This window comes from Heloderma suspectum, chromosome 4, assembly GCF_057233095.1.
Source record: "Heloderma suspectum isolate Gila_16-S chromosome 4, 16-S_ref, whole genome shotgun sequence".
Classification (NCBI taxonomy): Eukaryota; Metazoa; Chordata; class Lepidosauria; order Squamata; family Helodermatidae; genus Heloderma; species Heloderma suspectum.
Genome location: NC_139461.1, coordinates 42,208,234 through 42,227,844, shown reverse-complemented (window position 1 = coordinate 42,227,844; position 19,611 = coordinate 42,208,234). Strand labels below are relative to the sequence as shown.

The 19,611-nt window shown below is 42.9% G+C and overlaps 1 protein-coding gene across 1 annotated transcript in view; it reads left to right on the top strand.

The window, feature by feature from the left end:
• Positions 1 to 5,810, top strand: part of SDC2 (syndecan 2) — a 100,043-nt gene extending 94,233 nt beyond the window's left edge. The window contains exons 4-5 of the mRNA XM_084849067.1: positions 3,337 to 3,478; positions 4,286 to 5,810. Of these exons, the coding sequence (XP_084705193.1) occupies positions 3,337 to 3,478; positions 4,286 to 4,449 (306 nt within the window). The 3' untranslated portion in view covers positions 4,450 to 5,810. The remainder of the gene's footprint in view (positions 1 to 3,336; positions 3,479 to 4,285) is intronic.
• The last annotated feature ends 13,801 nt before the right edge of the window (positions 5,811 to 19,611 follow it).

Below are 19,611 nucleotides of genomic sequence, written 5' to 3'. Positions count from 1 at the left end.
TGATTCTGGATAATTATCACACAGTACCTAAGGTAGCATTTTGTGCTAAGATATTGGAAAAAGTGGTAGGTTCTCAACTCCAGTGGTCTTGGATCATTATTTGGATCTGTTCCAATCTGGCTTCTGGTCTGGTTTGGGGACAGAAATATCCTTGGTCATCCTGATGGATGACTTACACCAGGGAATGGACTGGATGGGGGGGGCGGTGTGGGGGGCGCAGTTCAGTTAATTTTCCTGGACCTCTCAGCGGTCTTCAATACGATCAACCAGGGTATCCTTCTGGATAACCTAGCTGGGGTAGGTGTGTGGGGCACAGTGTTACAGTGGCTCCATTCCTTTCTGTAGGGTGTACCCAGAAGGTGGTGCGGAGGGGCTCCTGTTCTGCCCTATGCCATTGGCCTTTGGGGTGCCTCAGTTGAATTGTCCCCCATGCTTTTCAACACCTACACAAAGACACTGGGAGAAGCTATCCAGAGGTTTAAGCTAAAGTGTCATCAGTGTACAGGTGATACACAGCTCTAGCTCTCGGTATGAAAGTGGGCTGATTCCCTATCTGGAGAAAGAAGACTTTGCTACTATCATTCATGCCTTGCTTTCACGTAATGTAACACATTTTGTGTGGGCCTGTCTTTAAAGAATATTCGGAAGCTTCGCTTGTGATGAACCCAATTGCTTGTAGGGGTTGGGCGATCAGAGCATATAACACCAATTTTGTACCAGCTGCATTGGTTGCCAGGGCATTTCTGCACCCAGTTTAAAGTGCTGGTGATCCAGCACCAGCATTAAAGACCTAAATGGCTTGGGACCAGGTTCTTTGAAGAACTGCCTGCACTTGTGTGAGCCTTCCCTGGCCCTTAAGAGTGGCCATGGAGACAGGGCCTTCTCTGGGGTGGCCCCATCCTTATGAAATACTCTACCAGGAAGAGTGTGCTCAGCTCCCTCCCTGTTTTTAAATGGGCCTTAAATACCTGGATGTTCCAGTCTGCTTTGAAATGAATGGTTGCCAATATTTATTTTATAAATCAGAATGTTTACTATTGCTGTTGTTTTAAATGTTTTATACTGCTGTTATAGTTAAGTGCATTTTTTCTTGTTTATAATACCTTATAAATGCCTTTCAAGGCTTTGCCCATGCCAAAAAAAAAAAAGTGGGGGGAAGACTTTTACATATGCATGAAATTAAACCAGTCTGTCCTATCCCTTTTTGGTCAGAAGAAATTGGCTTTGCCTCAAAAGGCAGCATAAAAAATAAATAATTAAATAAGTTTCCCGAGTCTCTTTTCCTCACTTGACTAGCAAACACAGAACAGCTAGGGATGTGAGAACAAACCCCAGCTCGGCTTCTCCGGGCGCCCGCTGAAGTGGCGCCTCTGCTTGCACTCCCCCCCCCCCAGACCCGCACTTGGGCCGCCACAAGCTCAGCAAGTTGCCTAGGCTCACTGCGTAAAATGCAGATATTATACCTCTAATATTGCACATATTAAGCTTTCTTGGCCCCCAACTGCACATATTTAAAAATGTGCATTGTTTAACTTCCTTTTTTATGTAGAAATCAAAGGCAGGAAAATGGCAGGCGCTCACCGGATGGGATCGCGGTGAGTCTGGGAGGGCGCGAGTGGGTATGAGCGGGTACAAGCAGGAGGCGAGCAAGGGCAGTGCTTCAGCGGGCACAGTCCAGGGGTCGCGGGCGGAGGGGGCCCGACAGATTCCCGGACCCAGTTGGGCACCCGCGACATCCCTAAGAACACCAGCTTTGGGGGTGTGGGGTGGAGACAGATGGAGAGAAAAAGCAAAATGTAGGGGACGGGTTAAGCACTACTGCCATCATCATGTTTGCTTTTTCCTTCTGGAGCTTAGAAGGCAGCTTTGACAAAAACTTACATTATTTGACTCGCATTATGAGAGATTTCCAGAGGCCTGACGCTTCCAAACCGTGCTAGTTTCTTGTGAGCAAAAGGGGATAGGACTGGTGTAACTTCATGGATATGTAAAAGCCCCCCCCCCTTTTGGACATGGGTACAAAGGCTTCACACCCAACAGAGTCATTTTGAAGCGGGCTGCTGCCCTGGAGTGTACTGCTGTCCCCCTTATTGGCCCACAAACCAAACTTTTGGAATCTGCTAATTGCTTCCCCTTAGGAATTCTGAAGCTGTTACATGGGATACTCAACATGAAAAATATCAAAAGGAATTTCCTTAAAAATATATATATTAGTGCCATTGACACGCTACATTTTTTAGAGTTTACTCAATATTGCCAGGGACTGGGGGAACCACTGCTTAAAGTTTTGGGGCAGGACCTGAGGACTTGACTCCCTATCTTCAAATTCTAGGAAGCAGTGTTATACTGATTCAGACCATTGGTCCATTTAACTCCATTCCTGTCTACATCAGCCATCCCCAACCTGATACCCTCCAGAAGTATTTGACTACAACTCCCATCATCCCCCAGCCAGCATGACTTGCTGATCAGTGCTGGTAGTTGTAATCCAACATATCTGTAAGGTACCAGGTTGGGGAAGTGTGGCTTACACTGACTGTTACTGGCTGACAGGGCTCTCCAGGATTTCAGACAGGTCCCTACCCTGTCTGGACATGCCAGGAACTGACCCTGGAACCGTTTTAATTCAAAGCATTTGTTCTACCACTGAGCTATGGTCGGTCATATGTTACACAGGGGCTGTTCACACAACACGCTAATCCACACTCAGTGGTTGAGTGAGAATTGTTTTGAACTGTGGGGTTAGCATGTTGTATGAACGCAGCACATTTTCCACAGGCTGGGTTATCGTGTTGTCTGAACACAGCCAGGGTGGGTTGTTAACCACCCTGAACAACCCAACAACAAAACATGGGTTCTCAAGGTGGCTTGTTCGAGAAAGTAAGCCACACTGCATGGTTAACAAGCCACCCTGGCTGTGTTCAGACAACTCAACAACCCACGGTTCAACAAAAGCCACTGAGTGTGGGTTAGCATGTTGTGTGAACAGCCCCACAGTTAAGGAGAATTTAAAGTGAAATACTTCAAAAAAAGAAAGAAATTTAGGTGTATGATCACTGCACTGTGCAGTAATAAATTAGACCAATTTTACTTTTATTTTATATGGGTACAACAAACTAATCTATATAACACAATTGAATTGTATTTTGAGAGAGGTTCTCGGGGGTTTCCAAAGAAGTTGTGATAAAGGATGCCAAATAGATAGGAAATTCTGAAATTATATTGTAGAATTTTAAAGTGAGAACATTAATATTCGATGTTAGTGCCTCCTGGGGTTTGCTGGTTTGTCGTCTGAATTAACTTGGTGCCATTGTTCTTCCACTTCTTGTGCTATAGTCGCCTGAAGAGATTGATAGAAAGAAGATACTCGAGCCTGATGCTGAAAACAAAAATAATAAGAACGAACCAGGTGAAGATGCTGATGTATTCACTCAAAAGCACTCAGAAAACCTTTTTCAGAGAACAGAAGTATTGGCGGGTGAGTGCCATGGCTCAAGAGTTCCATAGCTTCATAAAAAGCCAAAAAGGGTGCTACTGATTCAATTTTGAACCTCATGTTTTCACTCTGAATGCAAATATTCACATATCTGTGTATATGCAGTCCATTGCTTTTGAGTATTAGGTGCCTAATATTAGTGATATTAAGCAAACTCCCCCCCCCGCTTTTTTTTTTTGCAACCCAGGAAATTATGGCATCTGTTGTTAGACTGTTCCCTTTTAATTGCCTTTTCCCTTTCGATGTGTCTGTCTTTCCCTTACCTCTTGATAATATTAACACAACATTCTTCTCCTTGAGAGATAATATGGAAGCAAATGAAATGATTTTCACCTGTATGGGGTGGCTGCCAAGAGGAAGAGAATTGTAAGGATGAGATTTGAAGACAAATTTAATATCGTGACTAGTTTGTCCCTAAGTCTGCAATTCTATGTACGTTGTTGTTGAACTCATTAGGTCTTAACTTCCAATTAAAGATATTTAGGACTGGGCTATCAAGCCTTAAAAAACACATTGTAAACACCCTTCCAGAACACTTTGTTGTTGTTGTTTTACTCTAAATTGGTTAATTTTATTATCTGGGCTGCTCTTAAGAACAGCTAGTTTGGTATAAGCTGGATTTACATTTTAAAATGAAAGTAAGTATTACTGTAAGCTGTGCATTTGTTACACTGGGCCAGTTACATTATAAACCAGTAAACTTTTTTTTTCTCTTGAGAGGAACAAATGAGAGGCTATGCACTATCCCTTGGTGTTCATTGTGAAACTTTTGTTTTCTTTCTTTTACAGCCGTTATCGCTGGTGGAGTTATTGGCTTCCTCTTTGCAATCTTCCTTATCTTGCTCTTGGTATATCGCATGAGGAAGAAGGATGAAGGCAGCTATGACCTCGGGGAACGTAAACCATCCAGTGCTGCCTACCAGAAGGCACCTACTAAAGAGTTTTATGCATAAAAACTCTCAACTTAGTGTCTCTGTTTAAGAGATCACTGAACTTTTTAAATAAAGCTTCTTCTTTTTTTGCATAGAATAATGAAGAACCTTTTTTCCATTAAAGAGCCTTTATGGTACCTTTATGATAAAAAAAAACCAATCCCATTGTATTTAAAACTTTTCATGTATTCCTTTTAAGAAAATGTAAAGTAAAATCTTAACATTTTGCAGTGTTCTGTGAATAACAGTGGCAAAATATTATTTTATATAGCCATTGATGTTCACTGAATCATTTTAAAACTTTATGCATAAATGAAAATGATTGTTTTATCCTATGGTTCAATGAAAGTTGTTTAATTTTTGTCAGCATGTCTGATCTTACAAGTTAGTTTTTATTTCATTAATTTATCTGTTTCCAAAAATAAAATAAAATGCCTTTTTGTAGTTGTCATGGTGCAATTTGTCTTCGGATAACTCAGATAATGGTAACTCTTAGTGTAAATGTATTTTTTCAGCTATGTAAACTTCAACCTCCACTTTGTATAAATTTTACTGTCAGAAAATCCATTTTACACCTTGCTTTGTTTCTCAATGTTCCTGTAGCTTCATTGAAACTTACAGCAGCAAATTAATGTGTAAAATTGGACTATTACTGCAAACTATGTAATCATACCCTTACGAAACAAATCTTCTTTATGGGAGATTTTGTAGTAAGCTACTGACAAGCCTACACAAACCCAAAGACTTAACAGTATTTCAAGGAGTTGCTGCAAATTTCTATGGCCACTGTTTGTTAATTTCTTGCAATTTGAAGGTACGAGTAGGAATTCAAAAAGAATCTTTTTTTGTTCTCAATAAATGCGTTTAAGTTGTAAACGTCTTTTAAAGCCTTTGAAGTGCCTATGATTCTATGTAACTTGTTGCAGACTGGTGTTAATGAGTATATAAGAGTAAAAAAGAAAATGTTGGTATTTTATAAGCACAGACAATTCTAATGGTAACTTTTGTAGTCTTACATGGATAGACATAAATTGTAATTTGGGAACATAAACACTACTGAATAAATCATGTGGCCTAATACTGAAATAATTTATTGTGGAATTTATTTATTTTTTGTTCTCTTTTACATAATCACAACCTTGTGCGTAATGTCACAAAATGCACCTGTTACATGACAAAGGGATTTGTTGGAAACAAAGGCCCCAAAAGGTTGCTAACAAGTTTCACAATAGAAATAGCAGTATTACCTGTTAAGGTGTAAGTGTGCCTGCTATTGTTAAATCTTTTTAACGCTGGAGAAGTCTTAAGTACTAATTAATATGTGCCAGTTCTGTATAGCTCAAATTCACATGAATATAAAGTTTCAGTTCTTCGTGTGCTTTAATTCTTTTTTTTCACCCATACTCCAACCTTGAAACTAGTGACATGGAGTTGTTAAATAGCTTGATGAGTAGTGACCGGATAACAATAAAGTCTCTGTGATGAGGATTCAGAATAGCTATAATGTGGCCAGAATCATATGTTTAGTGGCCATCACATGTTGTAGGAATCCTGGCCATGATTTCTCAAAAGGGTGGTGGGAGAGGGCAGAAACAGCTTGTGGAAGGTGGGATATTTAACTGTTCCATTGTTGCAGAGATGGGTCTGTAAACTCAGTTGGTGGGCAGACAGCGGATGGGTTCAGCATCCCTCCTCTTGCCCACCACATCTTCCCTAAAAATCTTCCCTTCCCCTGTGCAATCACATGCCTCTTTGCATTGGAAAAGATGCAACTAGGCTTTCCAGACATGTGATGGCTCTTAAACATAGCTCGGACTTTAAGCATTATGCCAACATCATGGATAATGTTGAAAGGATGATACACAGGTTTTCTGCCCCCGTACAGTCTATGTAAGACGAACATGAAAAAGGGACATGGTAGGGCTCAGAGAAGGTACAGCAAAGATGGGATAGACCAGCCTTTCCCAACTTTGTGTCCTCCAGATGTGTTGGACTGCAGTTCCCATCATACCCAGCCAGCATAGCCATTGACTGTGCTGGCTGGGGACAAGGGGTTGTAGGCCAACACATCTGGAGGGCACCAGGTTGGGGAAGGCTAGGGTAGACTCTTTCCTATCTGTGGGATAGAGAGTGGCAGGGCCAGCCCTACCATTAGGCAAAGTGAAGCAGTTGTCTCAGGCAGCAGATACTGGGAGGCGACAGCAAGGCGTTGGAGGAGAGGCCTGTGTGCCATGTATCCTGCTCCATGCCCCCTAAATTAGCATGCTGCCTTCAGGCCCAGTGAAGGATGCTGTCCCACCATCAGTGTTCAAGCCAAGTTCATCTGCCAGTCTTCTGATGAGAGGGGAGGGGGTGCCCTCTTATTCTTGCCTCAGGCAGCCAAATGTCTTGGGCCATCCCTAGAGAGTGGTAAGTGGCCTGCAGGAGAATGTGTAGAACTGTTGGAGGCAATGGTGATCCCACTGCCCCGAAAGGGTTTTGTGGAATAGGTTTTAAAAGAAGATCTGAGGAAGCATCTATAAAAAATATTTCGCACATCAAGGTGGGAAGAAGGTAGTAAGACTGTGACAAAGGGAAGGTGAGGCGCACAGTTATTCCAGGCCACGGGGCCTATGTGTGATGGATGAATGTGCATTATAATGGTTTTTTAAAGTGTGGCATAGCTTATGTCCTAGAACTGAAAGACTGAGTAGCAACATAAAGACATTTAAGAGAGAACTGGTAAGGTTGTATGGGGAGTGTGCAGGTGGAGTCTTAAATGTAAAAACAAGTGTTTTGAAGTTCACGTGGAAGGTGGATGACAAAGCCAATGCAGAGATCTGGAGAAGGGGGAATATCTAATTATGGTGGCAGGAAAAGGGGACTTTGTCAGAGGCAAAAGTTTATTAGAAGACAGAAGAGGAGAAGACAGGACAGGATGGAGGTCTAGTATAGAAGAGTCTGTAATAATCTGGGCAAATGAAGAACCAAAGTACATGTGAGATTAAAGTGATTTATCTCTTTACAGTTCCACATTAAACAAATGTCCTTACCTTCTGGGTTGTGATCCCCTTCACTCAAAGACTGACATGGAATGATTTTTAACTTTATTTTTCCTTTTAAGGGGCTGAATCCAGACTTAGGGTGCAATCCTATGCATGTTTAGACATGCATGATGGCTGGGGAATGGTGGGAGTTGTAGGACTTTTTTCTGTCTAAACATAAACAGGATGGCACCCTTAATCATACTTAGAGTAGACCCATTGAAATCAACAGGACTTGAGTCATGACTGGTGATAATGGGAGTTGTAGCCCAACAAATCTGGAAGGTGCTGGTTTGGGGAAGGCTGGTACAGTAGATATTTGGTTAAAAAGATTTCATCATTTGCTCCAGTTAATAACCGCCTACTTGGTTGCTTAGAAGAGGATAAATGGCAAATTTTCTACTACACAACACTATTTAATAAGTTATTAGAAAGTTAACAGAAATACTTAGTACACAGCTTTTGATTTGGCACAAGCTGAGCAATTTTTATATGGTGTTCAGGAAGTATTTCTTAATTGCTTAATATGTAGTGCAGTTGAGCTCACAAAGTAACAGCTGCTTGAAATAACCGCACCAAGAAATAAAACTCTGGCAAAACGCCTTTGCTGCTGCTGTAAAGCACACCATGGATTTAAAATGCCAAAGTAAAGTCTACCATGCCCAAACATAGGATTTCATTTGTATAGTCTGATGTCAAGTCTACATAATTCAAGAATGTTTGCAGTATAGTAGATTTCTTAAAAGGTGGAGCCATTAATTTTAGTTAGTTAAATGGAATATTAAATGGGAGCAATGCCAGTTCCTCCTTTCTCCCACATGGTCAGCATCTCAATCAGGTTTCCCCAACCTGGTGCCTTCCAGATGTTTTGGACTACAACTTCCAGCATTCCTCACCATTAGCCATATTGGCTGAGACTGATGGGAACTGAAGTTCAAAATCTCTGGAGGGCACCAAGTTGGGGAAGGTCCAACTAATAATCAACCTTCCATTTTGAATTTTAAAATTTAAATGCTTCAGATGGTACAAAATGAGCTTTCTCCAATGCATACATGCTTATAAGGCAGGGTGCAGAACATTTTTCAGCCCAAGGTAAAAATTCCATTTTAGAGAAGCTGTCAGGGGCTACATTCCAGTGGTGGGTGGGGCTAAAGGCAAAAGGGGTGGGACCAAGCATACCAGCCCATTTTACTTAAGGACGCAATCCTATGCATGCTGGCTGGGGAATTCTGGGAGTTGTAGGACTTCCTTTCTGTCTAGACATGCATAGGATTGTGCCCTAAATCTCTTACTACCAGCAACTAAGCTCTAGGAGAGGCATTTCAGCCTTTTAGAATGGGGAAAAACACACACACAAAGGTCGGGAAACCACCAAATGATTGGTGGGTGGGGAAAGGGGGTGTTACCATCTAGGGAACCCCAGAGGGCCTGAGCTGGCTGCCAAGTCTGCACCACTGTTCTAAGGAAATTGAGTTATACAGGTTCTTGACTATGGATTGGATCTAAACATACAAGCAGAAAAGCACTTGTATTTGTGCAGGTTCCCCCTTCCATTCAGCTGATTTCCCTCCTGCTGCAGCCCCCTGGGTCCCATCCCATCTAAGACATTCTACTGACCCTTGAGCAGATTTGTTGTTACATTTCTATCCCGCCTTTTCCCCTCTTGCAAGGAACCCAAGGCAGCTTACATGGTCCTCCTCCTCTCCATTTTATCCGCACAACAACCCTGTGAGGTAGATTAGGCTCAGAGTCAGTGACTGGGCCAAAGTCACCCAAGGAACTTCATGGCTGAGTGGGGGTTAGAACCCCAGTCTCCCCTTTCCCAGCCCCACACTATAATCGCTACACCACACTGGCTCTTCCATGACCTGGCCACAATTATCTCAGCCCTGGTAATATCCTGGCTAGATTATAATGATGTGTTTTACAGAGGACTGCTCTTGAAGAGTATTTGAAAACTGCAGCTGGTGCAGAATACAGCAGTCAGGCTTTTGACTGGAAATGACCACTGTGTATGTATTATGATCTTCACTGGCTCCCAGGTTGTTTTCAGGCCCAATTCAAAGTGCTTTTCTTGGCCTTTAAAGCACTAACTGGCTTGGGACCAGGGTTATCTGGAAGACCACATTTATCTGCATTAACCTTCCTGTTAATTTGCAACGTGGTGCAATGGGGGTGGAAGCTCAATTGTATGAGTGGAACTCCTGTCACACTTTTCCAGATCCAACCTTGTACGTGCTTACTAGGAGACACTTTCAAATTATGCTGATAAAATATGGAAAATTTAAAGTACTTCCAGTTTATGTTTTTGGTTAGGCATTTAAAATAAGCCATAAGGGAAAATTAAAAAAAACCCAACACCTTTGTACAGTGAAAGGGTAAGTAACTGGGGCCACAGCTGACAACCTGCAAACTTCGGAGGAGTGCAGTGTTGCCCTTTAAGCTGTTTCCTTAGCTCCCAGAGCTCAGTCACTATTAATTTAAGCATGAGAAAAGACGGTGAATTCAATTCAAGACTAGTTGGTGGTGCAATATGGTGGAGCTGCCTGTGTGCCATAAGCTTGAATATAACTCTTGTATATTGTATTCTTAGGAGGTGGGGGCCATTTCTTCAGAATCTGTACATACTTGAGTTGCTATCTGGACCATAATCTTGTCAAAAATTCTTAGCAAGACTTTGCACTGAAAGGATCAGTATCTTACTTACAGAATCTTACTTTTCAGAATAAATGGCCTTTTTTTAATAAAGCACCAGATTGCTGTGAATTATTAAAACCATAGGGAAGGAGTTAGACAAATATTCCTGTCAAATCTAAGTAACCTACCAAAGAAATATTGTTCATATCATTCCTTCTATTGTGTGCAAGTGAGTAGGAGTGAGAAGAGCAATCGTTATCTAGACATTTAACAACTAAACCTGGAACAGAGGACTATTATTCATGGGAGGTGCCATAGATGCACGATGGGAAATCAGCAATATTGAACAGCAAAACACATAAATTTGATCACAACTTTAAGGAATCAAAGTTGCCATGTAACATTAAATTAAATACAGCTTCCTACAAACATAATGAATGACCCTGTATTGTGTTCAGCAAACTTCTGCAAATTTATTGGCCACTGTAATGGAAAATTTAAGTTGACCTGTGTGCTACATTTATTCATATGCATGCTATGGAGGCAGATGACTTACTAGACTTCAAACATTGCTCGTATTACAGCAGAATGTTATTGCATACATTTTCGACCTGTACAGCATCTCTACAATGGGCAGCTTGATGAAATGAAATACATTAAAATAGGTAATGTTGACTGGCATATGTATATATTATTAGGATTCACTTCAGCTCTACAGCCATAGCTGTCACTCAGCTGTTACTGACATTATATTCATGTTTCCCAGATGTTTGATTTGTGAAACATTGCGGGAGGGTGTTCCTGAACTAAAATTGGAGATGCATTTCACTCGGCACTCATCCTCCTTGTAATTGAAAGATTGCTCAGTTAACATTGCCTTCTGGCGTCCTGCCCTCACCATCCAGTTAGTCAGGGATCAAGGGTGGGGCCATGCTTTCTGCAAAATAACGCTGATTCCACTGCATCTCTTTCAGCTGCAATGAAGACCGCACTAAGAATGCCTAGGGCATCTTTCCTCCTTCCCTCAGGAGGATATCAATGACCATGCATTGGCAGAGAGGGGGCATATCAGTGTTGCATGGGGCTGCCCTGCTCCAAGGGGCATAGAGTGGCAGATGCATCCAATATGGTGGCTTAATTTGTTAATGCACACTTCAACCCTTCCTGAGAAATATTAGTGTGTTCCAGAACATAACTTGAGAATCACTAAAAGTCTGCATGATATAGGGTACTATAAACATGCTTATCATACTACTGTAGGGCTTGACACAGAATGAGACCCAAGACTGTTCCAGAATTGCCCAATAAGGGCAATGGTGTGGCATGAAAGAAATGCCAGGAGCTTGGGGGCAGGAGATCCCCTCCAAATTGCTGTTCTTTTACCTTCTATAGCCATGGGCTCAGGTGAAGGAACATTCCATCAGGCTGCAGCAGAGGAGAGATGGGAACTACGGTCCACTCCATTGGTTCTGCAGAGAGACCAGTTTTACCAACTCCACTGGCTCCCAGTCCATTTACAGGTCCAATTTAAAGTGCTGAGCTTAACATATAAAGCCTCAAATGGCTTGGGACCAGTTAATCTGAAGGATCACAGAAGGATGTATTTGAATTATGGTCTTATCCCATGAAGAAAATCTGGAAATCATTTCCTGGAAGTGGCAAATGAATAAAGCCATTGCACAACACACATTTTCCCTAAGACAGAATTGTTCCCACAATGAATGCTGCGACAGAATCTCCATGACATTGGATTCTAGAAAGAGTAGCTTTGTAAACAGCAAAAAGGCACATAGAGTAGTGACACATCAGAAGCAAACAGCTTCACTGTCCGCAGCAGGAATGTCACGAAATGTAACATTAGGTGCACAAAACCTGCATTGGTATGTAATTCCAACATGCACTTCCTTTTTACTATAAAGATTTTCTTGGGAACCCAGTTACAGGAATAGTACCCAACTGGAAGAAAAAAAAATATCTGTTGTATGAATAGCTCTTAAGGCTTATATTATCAGTCTCTTACACCAGAACAAATGAATTTGCACTGACATCTCTGCAAGAGGATACTGTGTTATACATTGTTAATAAGAATACACAATTTTATTTCCATGTATTAAGTAAATATAATGATGTTTCCAGAGCTTTTACCTACAAATATATCTGGGCTTCATTCCAGCTCTCCTCGTGCTCTGCTGTGCGCAAGTAATGGATAGAGATGTGCATCCCCAATCCACATTAAACACATACATAAAATTCAGCGGGGATATGAAAATCTATCTGCATCCCCTGCATGCGTAGTTATCCCTTGTTTAATTAGCTGTGCGCAGATTCACCCTTAATTTTGAACTTACTTGCACTGGATTGTCAACATCTAAGTGGCCAAACCTTTTGGCAGGTATGCTGCAAGTCAGGTCCAAAGTTTGGTAGTGCTCACTATACTACAAATGCAACCCACTGCACCTTGGTGTGGTTTAACCATCAGTCAGCTCAGCCGCAGAGGAGTCAGCAGTGCAACATAGGAGGAAAAGGCAGGAGTGCAACCCAGCTTCCATGCCACTCTTCCCCAACTGGGTGTCCTTCAGATCTGTTCAGTGGAGGCTGGTGGTTCCAATGTCAGCTGGTGGTTCCAATGTCAGCACCTTGGATAGCTCCGAGTTCTGACTGGTTCTGACTGAATCCCAGAGCAGATTCACTGCCCCACTGATGCCGGAGCCACCAGCTTGCACTGGATCTGTTGGACTGCAACTCCCAGCCAGGATGGCCATAATAAAATCTAGCAACATTTCCAGTTAATTAATAATTACAACAAAGCCATCAAATTCCTCCCACGAGGCTTTTTCAGATCAAGAAGTGCAGGCAGCCTGGGAAGCTGCAGAGCCATGGAGAGATGTGTAATAGAAACAAAACACACCCAGCACCTTCAGCTGCCTCACAGTGATTAGGTACGCTCAAAAACAGCACAAAACTAAATGATAAAACACCCTGAGAATGAGGCAGAATTATGGAAGCCTTTCTCATGGGGGAACACTGGTGAACAGATTTTGGCACATGACCTCGACCTCTGGCCAGGAGCTGAACACAGCAGTGCCCCCCTCACACCTGCATTGTGGTGGATGCAAAATGGTGGGGAGCAGCCTGTCAACACAGTCAATGCTGTTGCCACTTGCGGTGGCAGTGCAACCCCTACACACACACACACACACACACACACACACCAAACAAACCTTTAGGGAGAAAAAAAGGAAGAAGCTGTGCTACAGCCCCTGCCAATGGTGAGCCCTACCTATGAGAAACTGTGGATAATTTTTCCTCCCCTTGGAGGAATTTGGTGAAATTGTCCCCCCAATTTCTCTGCCCACAAGTACGGTGGAGAATTTCAAAAGGCTGTTTTGCACAACTCTAAAAAAGATGCTCTGTGCATTATTTTCCACTGAGGACGAAGTTTGATCACAAGAAGTCAAGTAAGGCTGTACCCCTGCTTCAAATTCTTGCCCCGTCCCTAAACTAAGGTTTCTCAGCTGCCTTTTGGGTCAACTCCATGGATTACAACTTGGATTACTGCCCTACAATATAGGGCAGTAATCCAAATGTGATGTTGCTTTCTGACATTAAAAAAATGCATTTAGGACTAAACAGTGACTTTTTTTGGTCTAAAAGTGTATTTACAGAGCTTTGACAGCTGATGTGTGCATTCACCCTCCGTATTTTTAATACAATGTTTCTCTCCATCATCTTTTACTTGGAAGAGCATCACATGAGCTCTGATTGTTTACTGCACATACGCCATCGCTTGTAGGATATGGGCTAGTTCCCAACTGGAATTCTGAAACCAGCTTGGGTTTACCTGACAAAATGATCTGCTCTAATGTTCCTGGCATACTACAGCATCAATACTCTAAAGAACCATAGGACTGCCAAGTGCGAGAGAGAATAGCACAACTGTATGGTGTCAATTGTTCTTGGCAGCTGGCTCACAGCTGTGGAAGTTATTCCCGAAACCTATCACTCTGATATCTGAACATCTGGTAATTCTCCCTCATCGCTCCCCTGTCCCTAAACCCCAGCAAACATCACATAGCTTAAGCTATCTCATATGTCTTAAGTTCCTCTTCCTTCCTGCCCCTACGGACGTTTTAATATTTAATTGATGGTAAGTGAAATAAACAATGTGAGGAATGTGAAGAGAAAGAAGCAACCCCCCTTCCCCAAAGTACAGCTCCAAGACAGCAGGATTTTACAGATAAAGCTGCATCTTGTTGGCGCATTGTTATTACTGCTTATATGATAGGAAGAGTAGTTGTATAGGGAGTGCGTGGGAGGGATCTCATCTGCTATTTAGGCTCACTAGAGACGATCAGATGAATCAATGTTTTATCTGGACATCTAGGGAATCTAACATCCAAAATCCCTTTTATTTTGGGGTGTGTGGAGATTTTGTATACAGGTACAAACCTGCTTTCTACATGTGAAACAAGCACTGAAACAAGAGCTTGCACAAAGAATAATGTAATGAGTTTCTCCATAATAATGGAAGATACATTGAACTTTTCATTTGAAGGAGAACCAATGAGCTCAAGGTCGACTTGAACATGGGGAGCCTGGATAAAATATTCACTTGGTTCTGAAATATTTACTGAAAATATTCAGTGGCCATTACTAACTCAGCATCTTTTTTGCCCCAGTTTACCACTTGCAAAGCAAGAACACCACTGTCCTACTTGACAGATGACAGGATGAAGGAGCCAAAGATTATGACTTCTTGAATCCAAGCAACAAACATTCAAATACAAATTTGCTCTAAGAAATGTGACTCATCTGAGCTTCTCTGTTATGTCTTGTTATTGCTTTAGTGACTAGGAAAAGCTGAGCTCTAGCACTTTTCAGAAACAGAAACCCAGTGCCACTGCCAGCATGTCTTGAGACCTTGATATTACTTCCAATTTAGCTAACTGATACCACAAAGGTCGCGTCAATGAGTCCAAATGAACCCAAATCTGAATGGCACAGTTAATTATTATGGAGCTAACTGTATAAACATTTAGAGCTGTGCTCAAATGACCTCTCACATTTCTCCACCCTATTTGAGGGTACAGAAACTGGGGGCAATTTCACCAATAATTTCTCACAGGCAGAACTCACCATTAGCGAGGGTTTTATCACAGCTTCTTTTTTCCTAAGCATTTTTAGGGTTTTTTGCACAGCCACTGCATCAGCTATGTTGGGAGCCTGCCTGGCCCCCATTATGCACAATACCCCATATTTAGCACCGTTCTGGGGCATTGTGGGGGTGGGGAGAGGGAATGCGGCCACTGCAAAAAGATAATGGTGAAGAAAATTTGGAGAAAATTCTGCAAAATGGTGTTTTATTTCTAGTGGGGTAAGAAAAGAAAAATCTCAGGACTTCGTTGACAAAAATGTTTTCTGAGAAATTTTGGCCCAGCAATAGTTGTCATTCTTCAGGGTTCATCACCTTTCCCAGGATCTCCCACATGTTAAATATCTGAGTATGACTGTGTGTGGATACATATTGTCTCTAATGCAGGTACAGATTATTCTGTTCTTTCCTTGCATGCTCCATAGAAGGTAGGTGTGTGTGTGTGTGTGTGTGTGTGTGTGTAGGGGGGGACAGTTTTACATCCAGCTCGAGGAAGAGGCTGAGCTAGTGCTATGCCTCCAATTTCCTGAAAGTTTACTTCCCACAATGAAAGAGGCTTCCAGTTTTCCGCCTCATTCTTGGGGCATTTTCTAATTTCTTTTGAAAGTGTTTTGGTATTGTTTTTTACCTTACTTAATCACTGTGAGGTACCCAAGGTTTCTGTGTGTATGTGTTTTTCTTTTTCTTTTATTTTCTATTACCTTCTCTCTGAAGTTTCCCAGGCTCCTGCACTTTCTGATCTGAAAAATCCCTATAGGGGGAGTCACCTCGTGATGTCTTCCCCTGGCTTTAATTAAAGTGCAGGAAGCCAAGGAAGCTACAGGCCGCCGGAGAGATTATTGTACAATGAAAGACAGGACACCCACACACACTCCTCAGCCACCTCATGAATAAGCTAAGTGCAAGAACCCTGAACCCAACCCATGAGAATATCTCCAAAAAATTCTTCTCCTTTAAATTTCTTTTTGAAAGCAATTTCTTTACTATTGAATTGGATAAGAATGGTTGGAAAAATGTGGAAGAAATTTTCAGCACAGCACTAATAAAAACACACCTGCCGATGGAGAGGAAAACAGGCAAGAGCATTTGAAAGGAAAGACTTTGTACCAAGAAAGTTATGGTGGTTCTGGTAGCTGCATTAAGCATTTCAGGTTAAATAATTGTTCAAATTTAAATCACTTTGGATGGAGCAGTTCATGAGGAAAAAGATAGGTTTAGTATCCTTTTCCCACCCTGAGTAAGAGCTTACTTTTCTTCTGTTTGCAAGAATGAGCAGAGGACATGCACAAGAAATGATATAAAAATACCAAGGAATAAGCAGTGGGGGAAGACAGACAGGGAAGAGATTTGTCTGCAGCAGCAGTAGCAACAACAAAACAAAGCCAAAATACTATGGCTAGCTGGTGTGGAAATGAGTCTCCCAGTCATGTACTAATTTCTTGCTTAAGCACATCTGCAGACCACAAACCTGGCAGCTTTGTATAAAATCCCACATCCTTTTTTCTTTCTTTCCTTTTCTCTACTTCAAGCTCTAATCCCCATAAGTGGTAAATGATTTACTAGCAAATCATTATGCCAGAGATTTTATATTTTGGTTAATTATCATTTGGTAAGTGCCAATATGCCTCTAGCTTAATGGGTCACACACTGCAAAACATGTGTACTAGTCTTCCCTTACTCTGAGCCCTCCAGATGTGTGGAGCACAACTCCCATCATCCCCAGTCAGCTAGGCTGGGCTGACTGGAGGTGATGGGAGTTTAATCTAAAACACACAGAGTCCACCTGTTAGGGGAAGGCTGTATATACAAGAGTTTCCAGAATCCAGGTATCTTGGAAAGACACTCAGCTCATAACGAAAGTGGACATCATGAAGTATCCAAAATTGTATCGCTTCTGAATGGTCCAATACCCTACAACAAAGAAGTATTTTCCACCCATTCATTTCCCTTTGAGGGGATGAAATGTGGGGAAAACATAGATTTACCTGAGGTTAGAAGCAGATTCCAGTTTTTCTGCACAGTATTAAGTCAGGTATAGAAATGAGTGAAAGGGAAACACCACTCAGCTTGATTTGGATCAGCAGACAATTTTTTTTTTATTTTAAATTTAAAATAGCTTGCTTCTTCTCCTTTTTTTAATGAGCCCAGTTCCAAAATTCAGATCTCACTGTTGTCCTACATGCACAATTGGGTCTAAATGCTTCTCTCACCCTGCTACAAAACCCTGCCCTGTCCCTCCATCCTTCCCTAGTGCCTTGAATGCTTCAGTGACAGTTTCCCAAGTCTCCAGGATCCTGGGAAATGTAATCATAGAATAGTAGGGTTGGAAAGGAAAGGTAGGAAAGGTTCCTCCTGTGCAAGCACCGAGTCATTGCTGACTCCTAAAGGGATGCTGCTTTTGCTGGCGTTTTCATAGCAGACTATAGCGGGGTGGTTTGCCATTGCCTTCCCCAGTCGTGACTACCTTTCCCCCAGCAAGCTGGGTACTCATTTTACTGACCTTGGAAGGATGGAAGGCTGAGTCGTCCCGAGCCGGCTACCCGAGACCCAGCTTTTGCTGGGATCGAACTCAGGTCGTGGGGAGAGTTTCGGTTGCAATACTGACGCCTACCACTCTGCGCCACATGAGGCTCGGTAGAGTTGGAAGAGACCTATAAGACCATCGAGTCCAACCCCCTGCTCAGTGCAGGAATCCAAGTCAAAGCATCCCGGACAAGCGGCTGTCCAGCTTCATCTTGAATGCCTCCAATGTGGGAGAGCCCACTACCTCCCTAGGTCATTGGTTCCATTGTCTTATTGCTCTAACAGTCAGGACGTTTTTCCTGATGTTCAGCTGAGATCTGGCTTCCTGTAACTTGAGCCCATTATTCCGTGTCCTGCACTCTGGGATGATTGAGAAGAGATCCTGGCCTTCCTCTCTGTTACAACCTTTCAAGCATTTGAAGAGTGCTATCCTATCTCCCCTCAGTCTTCTCTTCTCAAGGCTAAACATGCCCAGTTCTTTCAGTCTCTCTTCATAAGGCTTTGTTTCCAGTCCCCTGATCATCTTCGTTGCCCTCCTCTGAACCCCCTCCAGTTTGTCCGCATCCTTCTTAAAGTGTGGTGCCCAGAACTTGACACAGTACTCCAGATGAGGCCTAACCAGTGCTGAGTAGAGAGGAACTAGTACTTCACATGATTTGGAAGCTATACTTCTATTAATGCAGTCCAAAAGAGCATTTACCTTTTTTGCAGGGATGTTGGAGAATTCCACCACGAACTCCAGTGAGGCCGGATTCTTTAGAATCTGGCCCTCCGGAGTCCGTGGCGGAATGGGGCAATCCCCCCCACGGAATCCCCCCGGGATGGAGCCTACCTGGTGGCGGCGGCGGCTCCGGTGGCGGCTCCAAATGGTCTTCTGGCTGCTGCCCGGCTGCAGCCACAAATGGCGGCTGCTACGCCAACCATTTGCGTCCCTGCCAAGCCGTGATAGGCTACGTAAGTATCTACATAGCCTATCATGGCTAACATAGGGCCGCCATTTGCGTCCCTGCGGTAGCTGTGATAGGCTACGTATATATTTACGTAGCCTATCACGGCAAAAGGCAGGGATGCAAATGGCGTAGCGGCCACCATTTCCGTCCCTGTCTTTTGCTGTGATAGGCTACGTAAATATATACGTAGCCTATCATGGCTACTGCAGGGATGCAAATGGCGGCCGCTACAGCGGCCACCATTTGTGGCCACAGCCCAGCAGCGGACGAAGGTCCGGCTGTGGGCGGCCCCGGCTGGTGGCTCTGCGGAGTTGCAGCGGAGCAGAGCCGGCTGGGGAGGATTCTGGGGGGGGTGGACGGAGCGCCTCCCCCCTACCGCAGATGACCCCACCGGAACCAGGTGTTTTGTACACCCCTACTTTTTTGCAGCCACATCACATTGTTGTGATCTTCAACAATTCCAAAATCCTTCTCACTTGTAGTATTGTTGAGCCCATCTTGTAACTGTGCATTTGGTTTCTTTTTCCTAGGCGAAGAACTTGGCATTTATCCCTATTAAATGTCATTCTGTTGTTTTCTGCCCAGTGCTCCAGCCTATCAAGATCACTTTGAATTCTCTTTCTGTATTCCAGAGTATTAGCTATCCCGCCCAATTTTTTGTCATCTGCAAATTTGATCAGCATTCCCTGCACCTCCTCCTCCAAGTCATTAATAAAAATGTTGAAGAGCACTGGGCCCAGGACTGAGCCCTACTTGTTACCTCTCCCCAGTTTGAGAAGATCCCATTGATAAGCACTCTTTGAGTCCGATTCTGTAGCCAACTGTGGATCCACCGGATCGTTCTTTCATCTAGCTCACTTTGAGCTAGTTTGCTCATCAGGATATCATGGGGCACTTT